This window comes from Mobula hypostoma, chromosome 27 (assembly GCF_963921235.1).
Source record: "Mobula hypostoma chromosome 27, sMobHyp1.1, whole genome shotgun sequence".
In the NCBI taxonomy this organism is placed as follows: domain Eukaryota; kingdom Metazoa; phylum Chordata; class Chondrichthyes; order Myliobatiformes; family Myliobatidae; genus Mobula; species Mobula hypostoma.
The window spans coordinates 15002714-15018410 of NC_086123.1; the positions used below are offsets into that span (position 1 = coordinate 15002714).

The 15697-nt window shown below is 38.6% G+C and overlaps 1 protein-coding gene across 14 annotated transcripts in view; it reads left to right on the forward strand.

The window, feature by feature from the left end:
- The window catches only part of mtmr3 (myotubularin related protein 3), an 86544-nt gene that overhangs the window by 48445 nt on the left and 22402 nt on the right, over window positions 1-15697 (forward strand). For 12 of the 14 annotated variants that reach the window (XR_010016244.1, XR_010016245.1, XM_063034399.1 and 9 more), the window contains 10 exons: window positions 7245-7327; window positions 7778-7944; window positions 8264-8360; window positions 10041-10154; window positions 11625-11824; window positions 11959-12090; window positions 14315-14426; window positions 14734-14932; window positions 15150-15335; window positions 15420-15590. Coding sequence is in view for 12 of the 14 variants with exons in the window: in XM_063034399.1 (XP_062890469.1) it covers window positions 7245-7327; window positions 7778-7944; window positions 8264-8360; window positions 10041-10154; window positions 11625-11824; window positions 11959-12090; window positions 14315-14426; window positions 14734-14932; window positions 15150-15335; window positions 15420-15590 (1461 nt within the window). In the remaining 2 variants the exon portion in view is untranslated. The remainder of the gene's footprint in view (window positions 1-7244; window positions 7328-7777; window positions 7945-8263; window positions 8361-10040; window positions 10155-11624; window positions 11825-11958; window positions 12091-14314; window positions 14427-14733; window positions 14933-15149; window positions 15336-15419; window positions 15591-15697) is intronic. The other 2 variants (XM_063034401.1, XM_063034406.1) reach the window with 1 other exon arrangement.

Sequence of the window (15697 nt, forward strand, 5' to 3'; positions counted from 1 at the left end):
CCACTCCTCTGGAAATGAAGGTCAATGTTGTGTTAGTCCTGTTGACTAGTTTTTGTATCTGTGATCTAACTGAATGATCACTAACACCTCCAGTATACCTGAGTAATAGGTGGTGTTTAATTTTCTTGTAATAATGTGTTTGGTACAAATAATAGCAGTGCAATTATTACTGCATTGATTTAAATGCACTAGAGATTACTTTTTTAACTTCATGATAAAGCTTCATGTATAACTTACTGTAGGTTAAACTGTTAGAATTATCTAACATGTATACAAAAATTCAGACAAAATCCTTTAGTACACAGCCAACAATTTAGTAGAAGGCACTTAGCCATGGGAAGAGCATGCCCTATTAATTGGCTGTAATATGCTGGCTCTTGTAAGTGCTTTAAAACCTTGGCCAACTCTGTAATACTTCTAACTTTGTTACTGTTGCATTACTTGGACCTTCTATACCACCTGATATATTAATGTTGTTCCATTCTTCTGTAGCTTTACATGAATTTGAGTAAAGCGCTTCAGATGAAGTAGGTTTAAGGGCAAAATTTAATTTGAAATAGGCACATTGTATGTACTTCCCACATCCTGGCTGACATTAGAGATTGTCCATTTAAAGTTGCATTTTTTTTTGATGGTATTCTGAAAAACTGCTCTTCAATATTATTAGCATGGCAATTTCAATTCTAAGTGTAGGTTAGAAATTTATAATGGAATACCTAGAACACAGGTAAGCAAATGTAAAACTTCACTGTCAGAATTTGAGCATACATTTAAAAGGAAACTAATCTAGTAAAGGTATTAACATTAAAGATTTTAACATTTGGAGTACTTATTTAGAGAGGCTTTGTTATTCATAAGCAATACAAAATGCTGGAAGAACTCAGCAGGCCAGTCAGCATCTATGGAAAAGGATACAAACGACGTTTCGGGTCGAGATCCTTCCGTAGGGTCTCAGCCCGAAACATCAACTGTACTCTCTTTTTCCATTGATGCTACCTGGCCTGCTTGAATTCCTCCAGCATTTTGTGTGTGTCGCTTGGATTTCCAGCATCTGCAGACTTTTGTTATTCGTAAGATGGTTTTGGATTTGACATTATTTGAGTTTGCCCATTAATGTACATTTTTGCTTAAAAATGGGAATCAAAATGGGTTTGTTATCACGATTTTTATGTCATGAAATTTATTTTGTGGCAGCAGTACAGTGCAAAGACACAATTACTATAAATTACAATGTAGTAGGAAAAAGCAATAATCAAAGTTTAATATTGCTGGGATATGTTGTAAAATGTGTTTTAGGGTAGCAGTATATTACAATGCATTACAAACTATAAATTACATTTAAGTATATATGTTAAAATTTTAAATTAACTGAGTAGTGCAAAAAGAGAGGAGGAAAAAATACTGAGGCAGTGTTCGTAAATTCAATGTCTCATCAACAATCTGATGGCAGAGGGGAATAAGCTGTTCCTGAGTCGTTGAGTGTCTTCAAGTTTCTATACTACCGACCTGATGGTGGCAATGAGAAGGGGGTATGCCCTGGGTGATGGGGTCCTTAATGATGGATGCTGCCTTTTTGAGGCATTGCCTTTTGAAAGTGCCCATGATGGCGCTTGCAGAGTTTACAACTTAAGCTTTGTCTGATCGTGTGCAGTGGCCCTTCCATACCAGATGGTAATGCAACCAGTTAGATAGTGTTCATGGACCATTCAGAAATCTGATTGTGTAGGAAAAGGGTTCCCAGCCTGTGGTTCATGGACCCCTTGCTTAATGGTATTGGTCCATGGTGTTTATATATTTTTTTAAAAAGTTGAAAACGTCTCGTGTGGGGGAAGAAACTGTTCGAACTCGTTGAATGTAGGTCTTCAGGCTTCTGTACCTCCTCCCTGATGATAGAAACATAGAAAATAGGTGCAGGAGTAGGCCATTCGGCCCTTCGAGCCTGCACCGCCATTTATTATGATCATGGCTGATCATCCAACTCAGAACCCCGCCCCAGCCTTCCCTCCATACCCCCTGATCCCCGTAGCCACAAGGGCCATATCTAACTCCCTCTTAAATATAGCCAATGAACTGGCCTCAACTGTTTCCTGTGGCAGAGAATTCCACAGATTCACCACTCTCTGTGTGAAGAAGTTTTTCCTAATCTCGGTCCTAAAAGGCTTCCCCTTTATCCTCAAACTGTGACCCCTTGTTCTGGACTTCCCCAACATCGGGAACAATCTTCCTGCATCTAGCCTGTCCAATCCCTTTAGGATTTTGTACGTTTCAATCAGATCCCCCCTCAATCTTCTAAATTTCAACGAGTACAAGCCCAGTTCATCCAGTCTTTCTTCATATGAAAGTCCTGCCATCCCAGGAATCAATCTGGTGAACCTTCTTTGTACTCCCTCTATGGCAAGGATGTCTTTCCTCAGATTAGGGGACCAAAACTGCACACAATACTCCAGGTGTGGTCTCACCAAGGCCTTGTACAACTGCAGTAGTACCTCCCTGCTCCTGTACTCTAATCCTCTCGCTATAAATGCCAGCATACCATTCGCCTTTTTCACCGCCTGCTGTACCTGCATGCCCACTTTCAATGACTGGTGTATAATGACACCCAGGTCTCGTTGCACCTCCCCTTTTCCTAATCGGCCACCATTCAGATAATAATCTGTTTTCCTATTTTTGCCACCAAAGTGGATAACTTCACATTTATCCACATTAAATTGCATCTGCCATGAATTTGCCCACTCACCCAACCTATCCAAGTCACTCTGCATCCTCTTAGCATCCTCCTCACAGCTAACACTGCCACCCAGCTTCGTGTCATCCGCAAACTTTGAGATGCTGCATTTAATTCCCTCATCCAAGTCATTAATATATATTGTAAACAACTGGGGTCCCAGCACTGAGCCTTGCAGTACCCCACTAGTCACCGCCTGCCATTCTGAAAAGGTCCTGTTTATTCCCACTCTTTGCTTCCTGTCTGCTAACCAATTCTCCATCCACATCAATACCTTACCCCCAATACCATGTGCTTTAAGTTTGCACACTAATCTCCTGTGTGGGACCTTGTCAAAAGCCTTTCGAAAATCCAAATATACCACATCCACTGGTTCTCCCCTATCCACACTACTAGTTACATCCTCAAAAAATTCTATGAGATTCGTCAGACATAATTTTCCTTTCACAAATCCATGCTGACTTTGTCCGATGATTTCACCGCTTTCCAAATGTGCTGTTATCACATCTTTGATAACTGACTCCAGCAGTTTCCCCACCATCGACGTTAGGCTAACCGGTCTATAATTCCCCGGTTTCTCTCTCCCTCCTTTTTTTAAAAAGTGGGATTACATTAGCCACCCTCCAATCCTCAGGAACTAGTCCAGAATCGAATGAGTTTTGAAAAATTACCACTAATGTATCCACTATTTCTTGGGCTATTTCCTTAAGCACTCTAGGATGCAGACCATCTGGCCCTGGGGATTTATCTGCCTTCAATCCCTTCAATTTACCTAACACCACTTCCCTACTAACATGTATTTCGCTCAGTTCCTCCATCTCACTGGACCCTCTGTCCCCTACTATTTCTGAAAGATTATTTATGTCCTCCTTAGTGAAGACAGAACCAAAGTAATTATTCGATTGGTCTGCCATGTCCTTGCTCCCCATAATCAATTCACCTGTTTCTGTCTGTAGGGAACCTACATTTGTCTTTACCAGTCTTTTCCTTTTTACATATCTATAAAAGCTTTTACAGTCAGTTTTTATGTTCCCTGCCAGTTTTCTCTCATAATCTTTTTTCCCCTTCCTAATTAAGCCCTTTGTCCTCCTCTGCTGAACTCTGAATTTCTCCCAGTCCTCAGGTGAGCCACTTTCTCTGGCTAATTTGTATGCTTCTTTGGAATTGATACTATCCCTAATTTCTCTTGTCAGCCACGGGTGCACTACCTTCCTTGATTTATTCTTTTGCCAAACTGGGATGAACAATTGATGTAGTTCATCCATGCAACCTTTAAATGCTTGCCATTGCATATCCACCGGCAATCCTTTAAGTGTCATTTGCCAGTCTATCTTGGCTAATTCATGTCTCATACCTTCAAAGTTACCCCTCTTTAAGTTCAGAACCTTTGTTTCTGAATTAACTATGTCACTCTCCATCTTAATGAAGAATTCCACCATATTATGGTCACTCTTACCCAAGGGGCCTCTCATGACAAGATTGCTAATTAACCCTTCCTCATTGCTCAAAACCCAGTCCAGAATAGCCTGCTCTCTAGTTGGTTCCTCGACATGTTGGTTCAAAAAACCATCCCGCATACATTCCAAGAAATCCTCTTCCTCAGCACCTTTACCAATTTGGTTCACCCAATCTACATGTAGATTGAAGTCACCCATTATAACTGCTGTTCCTTTATTGCACACATTTCTAATTTCCTGTTTAATACCATCTCCGACCTCACTACTACTGTTAGGTGGCCTGTACACAACTCCCACCAGCGTCTTCTGCCCCTTAGTGTTACGCAGCTCTACCCATATCGATTCCACATCTTCCCGGCCTATGTCCTTCCTTTCTATTGCGTTAATCTCTTCTTTAACCAGCAACGCCACCCCACCTCCCCTTCCTTCATGTCTATCCCTCCTGAATATTGAATATCCCTGAACGTTGAGCTCCCATCCTTGGTCACCCTGGAGCCATGTCTCTGTGATCCCAACTATATCATAATCATTAATAACAATCTGCACTTTCAATTCATCCACCTTATTATGAATGCTCCTTGCATTGACACACAAAGCCTTCAGGCGCTCTTTTACAACTCTCTTAGCCCTTATACAATTATGTTGAAAAGTGGCCCTTTTTAATGCTTGCCCTGGATTTGTCGGCCTGCCACTTTCACTTTTCTCCTTAGTACTTTTTGCTTCTACCCTCACTTTACACCCCTCTGTCTCTCTGCACTGGTTCCCATCCCCTTGTTGTGAACTAACCTCCTCACGCCTAGCCTCATTAATTTGATTCCCACCCCCCAACCATTCTAGTTTAAAGTCACCTCAGTTGCCCTCGCTAATCTCCCTGCCAGGATATTGGTCCCCCTAGGATTCAAGTGTAACCCGTCTTTTTTGTACAGGTCACACCTGCGCCAAAAGAGGTCCCAATGATCCAAAAACTTGAATCCCTGCCCCCTGCTCCAATCCCTCAGCCACACATTTATCCTCCACCTCATCACATTCCTACTCTCACTGTCGAGTGGCACAGGCAGTAATCCCGAGATTACTACCTTTGCGGTCCTTTTTCGCAACTCCCTTCCTAGCTCCCTATATTCTACTTTCAGGACCTCATCCCTTTTCCTACCTATGTCATTGGTACCTATATGTACCACGACCTCTGGCTCCTCACCCTCCCACTTCAGGATATCTTGGACACGATCAGAAATATCCCGGACCCTGGCACCAGGGAGGCAAACTACCATCCATGATGGTAATGACAAGAGTGCATCTCCTGGAGAATATGGTTCTTGATGATGGATGCCTACTACTCCAGGCACCACATCTTGAAGATGCCCTCTGGTGGGGAGAGTTGTGCCTGTTTTTAAGTTATGAAGTAGGAAGGAAGCTGAAAAATAATACAGTCAACTTGGATTTCAAAAGACAATATCGTGCTTACCCAGTTTCTTGAGTTTTTTGAAGAAATAGAGAGGAGGCAGTGATTATAAAGTTGATGTAATTCAATCAGATTTTCAAAAGGTCTTTAATTTGTGCCCTGAAAAAAAACAAATGAACACTCGATAATTCAGTGTCAGGGCTACAAAGCAGAGTGGATTGCAGGTTGAATTCCAAAGAGCAGAGAATGGGATTAAGGACCCAGCTGCCCACAGGTGGGGAGGAGAATGGCTTGAGGATCCATGCTGGATCTATGTAATTCTGTAATATGCATGTGAACATTCATATTGCAGAGAAATTTATTTAAATTTTATAATGTTAATTTGGAGATATAACCAAGAGAAGGGACCAAAGCATGAGCATTGTCCAGAAGTTTAGAATCCATGGGATCCAAGGCTAGGTGGCAAATTGGTTCCAAATTTAGTTTAGTAACAGAAGATGAAGGGTTGCTTTTCTGACTGGAAATCTGTAACTATTGGTGTGTACCACAAGGATAGGAACTGGGATCCTTGATGTTTGTGATATTCTTTATTGACTTGGACACTTGTGTAGGTGATATAATCTTTGAGTTTGCTGATGACAATGTTTGCAGATAACCAAATTAGTGGAGCAATAGCAGTTGGAATTTAATCCTGACCAGTGTAATGTCCTACATTTTGGAAGGTCAAATAATCATAGCACGTGCTCTGTGAATGGTAGTTCCTAGGAGGCATTGATGAATAGAGGGACCTTTGGGGATACAAGTCCATAGATTTATCTAGCGGAGATAAATAAGATGGTGAGAAGGGTATATAGAATTTATCACTTCTTGTAGAATACAAGAGCGAGGCTATCATGTTACAAATTTATAAAACCCTTGTTTGACATTACCTTGCGTGTTGTGTGTAACCCTGTTCACCACACTATTAGGAAAGATGTTAGTGTTCTGGAGAGGGTGCAGAGAGTATTCACCAGAATGTTGGTTGGACTGACATTTTGGTTATAAGGAGAGATTGGATGGGCTGTGTTTGTTTTCCCTGGAGTGAGGACACTGAGACGTGACCCGTAAGAGGTATACAAAACTGTGAGCAGGATAGCTGGTAAGAATTTTTTCCCCTTGTAGTGAGTGCCTTAAACAAGAGAACATCTTATAAGATGTTCAAAGTGCAAAGTGTATTTGGAAACGAGAAAATTCTGCTAAAGGAGGTGATGATGCAGGTAATCTCATAACCTGTAAAAATTATCTAGACAAGACTTGAATTGACAAGACATGCAAGGCTATGGGCCCAATGTGGGTAAATATTACTAATATAGGTTATTAAATGATGTGGAGGCACAAGAGTCTGTTTCTGTGCTATGACTCCATTGAACTTCAATAGGCCATTGCTACATAGGGTATTTTCCAGCACATTTTGAAATGTAGTGCAAAAACTATTAAATTGTTAGTTCATCATTTCAGTACAGGACTGGCTTTGAACTGGCAGTTTACCACTAAAGGTTTATCATTTCCACTCTCCTCATAAACTTGAGACTCAAAATATAGATGTACTTAGCACTGTTATCTTTACAGTATCCATATCAAATATTTGTAAAATTGCCTCATTTTCTCTGGTGCTTTGTTACAGGTTCCTTTGCAACTGATTGAAAGTGTTGAATGCCGTGAAATGTTCCAGCTTCATTTGACTTGTAAAGATTGCAAAGTTATCAGGTACAAAATTAGGTTTTAGATATTTTTATCTTGTGTCTAATATTACACATTTTCAGGACTCACTAACACAACTGGTCTTTATAAAAGTTGTAAAATTCAAATCCCTTTCATGTGAAGTTGAGGTAATTAAAACCATAAAATTGCTGCAGACTGGAGACAAGAATTTTGACCAAGTTATTGGGTACTTTATGTTCATCCTAAAGTGGGCAAGGCTTCAATGACTATTAGCCTGGATTCTTCAGGAAATCTGCCTTCATAATAGATTGTTCACATTCCCCATTGACCGAAATCTAATTGATGCAGACCGATGTGGCTCTCCTAGGGCCAATACAAGCTGATGCAGCATGACATTCGAGCAGCGTAATCAGATCACAAGTGGACTGAAACAAGCCAGTAATACAGATTTTGAAAAACTGTTTTCTCTTTTTAAAAACAAAAACATCAAAACAGGTGTCAGTTTTCTACCTTCGAGCAATGTCAAGAGTGGGTAAAGCGTTTGAATAATGCTATACGACCTCCTACAAAGATAGAAGACCTTTTTGCCTTTGCTTACCATGCTTGGTGTATGGATGTATATGCCAGTGAAAAAGAGCAACATGGAGACCTGTGTCGACCAGGTATTGTTAATGTTTTACTTTCTTCATATATTTTCCTTAAAACTTTGTACCAAAGAAGGTTTCTTTCAATCAAGTAGGGAGTGCATATAAGGGAGATTTTCAAAGATTGACAATCCCATTTGAGAAATTGTCTGACAAGAAGTACGCCTTGCTGGGTATATTCCTTTCCAAAAAAACTTGTTGGTGTTCATGAGCGCAAACTAAGAATAAAAGTGCCTCTGCAGCCAAAAACATCACATTTCAGAAATGTACCTCTACTTGCTTGTCTTTATAAAGAACAAACCACTTGTAACTATTCCTAAAATATTTATCTTTTCAGGTGAGCATGTTGTTTCAAGATTTAAAAATGAAGTGGAACGAATGTGTTTTGATATGAAAAATGCATGGCGGATCACAAATATCAATGATAAATACAAGTAAGACTTGCAGTAATTTCTTGTTGGTGGTATTTATTAGTTGTTAATCTTCTGACCTTCAGTCTTGGCCAGATGACCATGTATATTTGTATCCAGAATTGTGTGCTGTGGTTCAGTTTGGCTCTGATTTCTCATTTCTTAATATTTGTAATGAAAATTAGTATCATTTTTGAACATCTTAATGAACTTCAAATCTGATAAAGTTAAGATGTTGATGATTTTTTAATTTCGGTGAATCAAGTGGAAAATTTGCTGTATGTCAGTAATTGTTAAAGTACACAATGTCTTAATATAGCAAAACTTGCTCTTCAGCAAACTGCATATTCTTCAATTTTGTACTTCAGAGTTGATGGGTCCTTAAGGATATTTGGGTTTTTTTAAATGTATCTATGGCCTTTATCAGTTTTGACATTTTATATTTGTGCTATACTATTAAATGTCTCTGTATTCTTTGTATTTTCTTGGTCGTTTGATATGCATAAAATCATTTTTTGTTATTTGGATTGTTCCTCCAACTTGTCACATGTACAATGCATACTGCTTATACAGATCAAAGCATTACATCATGCGTTGAACTGGAATAAGTTAAAACAATGGTGCAGAATGAAGTGTAAAAGCTACTAAGAGTACAATGCAGAGTAAAGTGCAAAATCACAAGGAGGTTGATTGGGAGGAAGAGTCCATTGTATAGAAGAGGTCAGTTTAAAGATCTGAAACAGTGGGATAGAAACTGACCTTGAGCCTAGCGACACACATCAAAGTTGCTGGTGAACACAGCAGGCCAGGCAGCATCTCTAGGAAGAGGTACAGTCGACGAGGACCCTGACGAAGAGTCTCAGCCCGAAACGTCGACTGTACCTCTTCGTAGAGATGCTGCCTGGCCTGCTGCGTTCACCAGCATCTGCAGAATTCCTCGTGTTTACTTGAGCCTAGTAATACGTGTTTTCAGTATTTTGTATATTCTGCCCAGTGGGTGAAGAGAAAATGTTCAAGGTCAGTGGGGTCTGTGATTGTGCTAGCGGCTGCACTGAAGCAGCAATAAGTATAGACTAAACTAAGGATTCCCAACCTAGGGTCCACGGAACACAATTGTAGTGGTAATTTCCTGACTGCCCTTCACTGCTGGATGTTGTTTCGAAGTCCATAAGGCAAATGGAAATGTGTTGATTCCTGAACATTTGAGCTGGGCAATCTGACAGCATACTTGGATAACCCTGATGGATCATTCATGAACCATTGATTTGAAAGAAGTATTTATGATTATGTGAGAGAGCAAATTAATGGACATGTTTAATTGTTTGATACTTTATTTAGTTTTGGGATGACTTTTTATTTTCAAATTGCTTGAACTATATTTAATTAGGTTTTTTGAATGCAGTTTAATTGTCAGGAATGCTTGGGCATTCAAAGTCTTAACCACTTTGACCCAAGGATTTCTTTGTTTGATGCCAGGTCTTGGTTTTAGCCATTTTGTGGTGAGGATTGTTCTGACCTGGTGAGAAAGCCTGTCATTAGGCCCTGGCCGTTATTGTTCAGCAAAGTCAGCCTCAAAGATGAATGGTTTTGACATCCTTTTACTGCAATATATTAAGCTGTTTTGTTACTTTTTACATGTTGAATGTTCTCACTGATGATTGAAATGACAAGGATTGTTAAACAGTATTTTGCTTTGAATTGCAGGTTATGTGCCAGTTACCCACAGCAATTACTTGTACCAGCTTGGCTAACTGATAAAGAGCTTGAAAGCGTTGGAAACTTTAGATCATGGAAAAGAATTCCGAGTGTTGTCTACAGGTGACAAAAGATTCACAAAGTTAATATATATGAAAACGTACTTTTAAAAGCGCATTTGAACATGCAATGCAAATTTGTGGGAAAATATTTGTATGATAAAACAAAGTGTAAATATCCCTGTACCACTTTGCACTGTGACCTGTCATCACAATAATTCAGATGAATCGGCCATTTCTGTTTGAATTTTGCTTGCCAAGCATAGAAGGCCTTTGAAAGTAAACATATTAGGAATCCTCCATGAGTGATATCCATTGCAACTCATTGGTGGTGTTGAGAACTAGGTAATATTTTCTAAATCTGATAAAGATATTCCTTGGCTTCCTTTTCAGCATTAAAGTTTATGAAAGATGTCTTTTTTCTTTTTGTTTTTAAGACTTCAGTAAGTAAAGAAACATTTCACTGATGTCCAGTTTTCTGAGCGAGTTAGTTTTTGATTTATTGGGCTAATCAGTTGATATACTGCTTAATTTATTGAATACTTAATGACTTATTCAATGTTCAATTTAAAAATAATTCTCGACAATATTTGTTCAACTCCTCCCATATTTTTCTTCCCCACTCTTAGAAACAAATTCATACTTCTGTTACTGTTTACCCCACTGTTGCCATCTTGGCTGCTCTGGGCGTAGTGATATAGCCTATCAGCATTGTTGCTTCATTTATTCTCCCATGAAAAATAGCTTTCAGAAACTATGACCGAATTTTTTTTAAATCTAGCACATCCAGTTAAACTTAAAGACAGTCTGAATGTGCATGTTTTTTAAAATTTATTTTAACTAGTTTATTTGTCTAACAATACACACTATGATGAAAAACAAATTGCTTTTTGTTTGTATATATGATTTAAGCATTGATGCCAGCATTAATTCATTGTCCTTGAAAGCATCTTGACTCACTATCTTTGTAGTGAAGGTGTTCCCATAGTGCTATTTGAAGTACTTGGATTCATCATCTATGAGTAATGATATATTGTATTTCTATGTGGGATTGATAGCGTCTGCCTTAGCAAGCAATTCACTTGCTATTGATGTTACAAGAATAAGCCAGCTGAGTTACTGATTTAAATTATTTAAAATTTACCTTATTTTCCATTGCAAACAATTATGGGCACTGAATTTTGGTTTTGTTAGCAGCACATGGATGCAGAAGTATTTTTATAGTACTCCATCTTAGTTGGTTAAAATGCTATATGCTAATCTGAATAAATTTATTATTTTGTTTTAAGATGACTGCAGTTGGTTTGCCAACATCTTGAGATGCATTTGTATTGTGCACTATCTAAAGTAAAATGAATCCCAATTTAAATAGTAGTCTATCATATCCTCTGGCATGTTTCAATCGTGCTGTGAATTTTTTTTTAGTGATCGTTATGTGGGCAAGCATGTTGATGATCCAGTTACCTGAAAAGAGGATTATAACCATTATTACCATTAGTACAAATTTTATATAAATAACTTGATGATATTTCAGGCACCAGGGTAATGGAGCAGTGATTGCACGCTGTGGTCAACCGGAGGTCAGCTGGTGGGGCTGGAGGAACGCAGATGATGAACACCTAATACAATCTGTTGCAAAAGCTTGTGCCATGGATAGCAACTCCCTGAAACATGTCAATGGCATTTATATGCGCGATTGTCCTAATGGCAGTGACCTGTCTGATGGAGAATTTGGTAAGAGTTGTAATCATTTGTTCCTGTGAATTACTTACAGCAGTAATATAGATTTATACTTTCTGTTAAAGTCTTTTGGTTGTTAACTACTTTTTAATACTCCTGCTGATAAGGTGATTGTCTTTGTATCATAGATTCTTCAATGACTAATACAACTGGAGTAGAAAATATATGCAATCCGCCACATAAACTTTTGATATTAGATGCGAGGTCATATGCAGCAGCTGTAGCTAACAGGGCAAAGGGTGGTGGATGCGAATGTCCTGGTGAGTATCAACAAGAAAATGAAAAATCACCCTTTAATTCCAGTGGGGGTGGACTTGCACATATGTGAAAGACAGCTGAAGTACACCACTACACCTGGGCATATTATATCGAATGCCATTAATTCCTGTCACCTGCCAAAACATCTCAATGTTCTGGAGTCGGGTCATCCAGGAATAAAAGAAGTAAATTGTTTTCCACAGTTTCCCAAACCTTTATCTCCAACAAATGCGAGGAACATAGACTCCTTGTCATTAGGATTGCAGTAATACCGTGAGCATCCTTCCTTTTACCCCCATCTATTGGCCTTGTGTCATCTAAGGTTCATTCCTGTCCTCAATCTCCCATTCCTACCCTTGAATTTTCCAATTTCTCTGTTATCTCCTCATGCCCTTGGTGTGCTTATTTTTCATGAAGCTGTATTTTGCTGTCATTTAACTGTAAACCACCAGCTTTCACTCAGTCCACTTGTTAGCTGGTATTAATTTTTTTAATCCACAGGTAATGTGATATCCCTTCCCTTTAACTACCTAGTTTTCACTGCTCTCGTCAATAAAGCAACTTGTGCCTCTTCATTCCTTCAAGTAACCATCTTATCACCAACCTCCCTTTCCTCAAGTGCTGATGCCTCTTAAGTTTGGCTTTACTTGCTCAAAAATCTGAATCCTTCTCGCCACTTTTCTGACTCTACTACAGTACTTTAAAAAATAAAAAAATAAATACACAAATGACATCATTTGTAACTGCAACAAAAGACTGATCATATTATTTTCCTTCACTGGATTGCTGCACCACTACAGTCTTTGTAGGTGGGTGAGTGAAATCCAGTTTGCCTGTCTGTCCAGTGGCAGAAGAATCGACTACTCTTTTCCCATTTCTCACACTATTATTCATGGCATCTCAAGGTATCTCTTTGTAGGATAATCCCATCTCCCTGTGCTTCCTCTCAGTGACATCATAAAATGACGATTTCCAGCAGCTCCATCACACTTCCACCTCAATCAACATCTCCATTCTGTCTAAATAACCATTATTGGGTTCTGGAGCAGTGGGCTAATAATAAAAAAAACTACAGTTAGATATGAGAACTACAGAATTTGACATTGGATTGTGTGACAAATTCTGTTCTGCAGCTACTGTGTCTTGCATGGAAATGAAAGTTTCCCAGACCTCAGTGTTATATGGTGGTGTCGTGAAGTGGCAGTCACAACATTACATCTAATAACATTATACCTAATTTGGGAGTACTTATAATGACATAAATATTTTCAATTCTTTTCTAATTTACAGCTAGTGTTATCTCTTAAGTAAGCCTAAAAGTTATTTAAAAAGATGTGAATGGTGATTACAGTCAGGCTTAATGTGTATACTTTATTAATCACAAAGGAAATTACAGTGCCACAGTAGCATTACAAGTACACAGATATGCAATACTAGAAGAAAAGTAAGAAGAATAAATTTTTTAAAAATAAGTTGCATCAAATAGTCTAACTTCCACCAGTGGTCATCACTTCCCTGGCTATAGGTTGACTCATTATAAAGCCAGAGTAAGAATGATCTCATAGTGCACTTTGGAGCAGTGCAGCTGTCTGTCTATTACTGAAAGTGCTTCTCAGTTCAGCCAACATGTCATGCAGAGGGTGAGAAACATCTTCCTGAAGTCCATCACCATCTCTCTTGTCTTACTGATGTTGAGCTACAGGTGATTCAGCTTGTATCATTCGTCAAAGTCCTCCACCAGGGCCCTGTATTCATCGTCCAGTGCGCCCTTGAAACCAACTATTGCTGAGTCATCAGAGAATTTCTGCAGATGACATGACTCGGTGTTGTCTAGTCTGAGGTTTTCAGAGTAAACAGGATGGGAGCCAATACATGAGCCTGTGGTGTCCCTGTGCTGCTTATATCCATGTCTGACACACAGCTCTGAAGCAGCACAAACTGGGGTCTGCTAGTCAGAAAGTCCATAATCCAGGATGCAATGAAAGTGCCAACCTGCACTGGATGTGTTGAGAGCTATAAAGCTGTGCATGTGTTATATTTGACCATTTACCTGCTTTTCTTTTTTGTATTTAAATTACTTGTGTGTGAATCAATGTTTAGTATTTTAGAAGTGATTGCAATTGGCTAGGAAAGGAGTAGGCTTTTAAAACATTAACATTGTGAAGGAAGTTTGTCTTTTTCATTAGTATGTAACTTAATCTACTCCAAATGTTATATATCTCTCAGAGTATTATCCCAACTGCGAAGTAGTGTTCATGGGTATGGCAAATATTCACTCCATTCGGAAGAGTTTCCAGTCATTGAGATTTCTCTGTACTCAAATGCCAGACCCTGGAAAGTAAGTTATTTAATTTCATTTTGATTTGCTCTAACTATGAAAATAAAAAATGATCTGAATTTTGTAGTTCTTTCTTTCAGAAAGGAAGTGCCCACAAGTTACTTTTCACACAGGCTAATTAAGTTTTGGTTATAAATCATCAAATTTGTTTTTTGCGTATTTATAGTTAAAACTAATTTCTAGCCAAGATGTAGATGGTTGTTTATAATCGACCATTTATGTATATCACTGTAACATGTCCTGTTTGTTTGCTGTAAAGTCACATTATCAATTAATCTAAAATTTTCCTCAATTGATTTTTAATTAGCAGTTGGTTATCAGCATTAGAAGGTACCAAGTGGCTTCAGCATCTATCCATGCTCTTAAAAGCAGCAGTACTTGTAATTAATGCAGTCGATCGAGACCAGCGGCCTGTTTTAGTGCACTGCTCTGATGGCTGGGACAGAACACCACAGATAGTGGCTCTATCAAAATTACTGCTGGATCCTTATTACAGAACAATTGAGGTGTGCATAAATGTTAAGTTTTGTAGGAACTTAATATGCAAATTGGATCTGTTAGGATTATTAAACATAGTTAACTCTTATACCTATAGTCTTTAGTATTCATAATTTGAGCAACAGTAAATTGCTAAATTTTAATACGAACACGCCTGTAATGAAAATTATTTTTTGCAATTGAGAGAGCTTTGATTTATATAAACAACATTTTTTTTTTAAACAGGGCTTTCAGGTACTGGTGGAAACAGAATGGCTGGATTTTGGTCATAAGTTTGCTGATCGGTGTGGCCATGGAGAAAACTCGGATGACTTTAATGAACGCTGTCCTGTATTTCTTCAATGGTTGGATTGTGTCCATCAGTTACAGAGGCAGTTCCCTTGTTCATTTGAGTTTAATGAAGCATTCCTTGTAAGTGGAGTGGATTTTCTATTTTGCTGCTTGCTTAATCTAAATATAAATGGCTATTAATGTATTCCTTTTACTTATTTACAGGTTAAATTGGTGCAGCATACATATTCTTGCCTTTTTGGAACATTCCTGTGCAACAGTGCAAAGGAGCGTGAAGAGAAACACACTCAGGAAAGAACCTGTTCTGTTTGGTCCCTACTGAGGCCTGCCAACAAAGCCTTTAAAAATCTCCTATACACCTCACAATCTGAAACTGTATGTTTGTTTACATCAGCTTATGTTGGATGTAGTACAATGGCAATTAATCGTTGACCTTCCAATGCATTTTTATAAATTCTAAGGCAATATTAAATTATTTCATA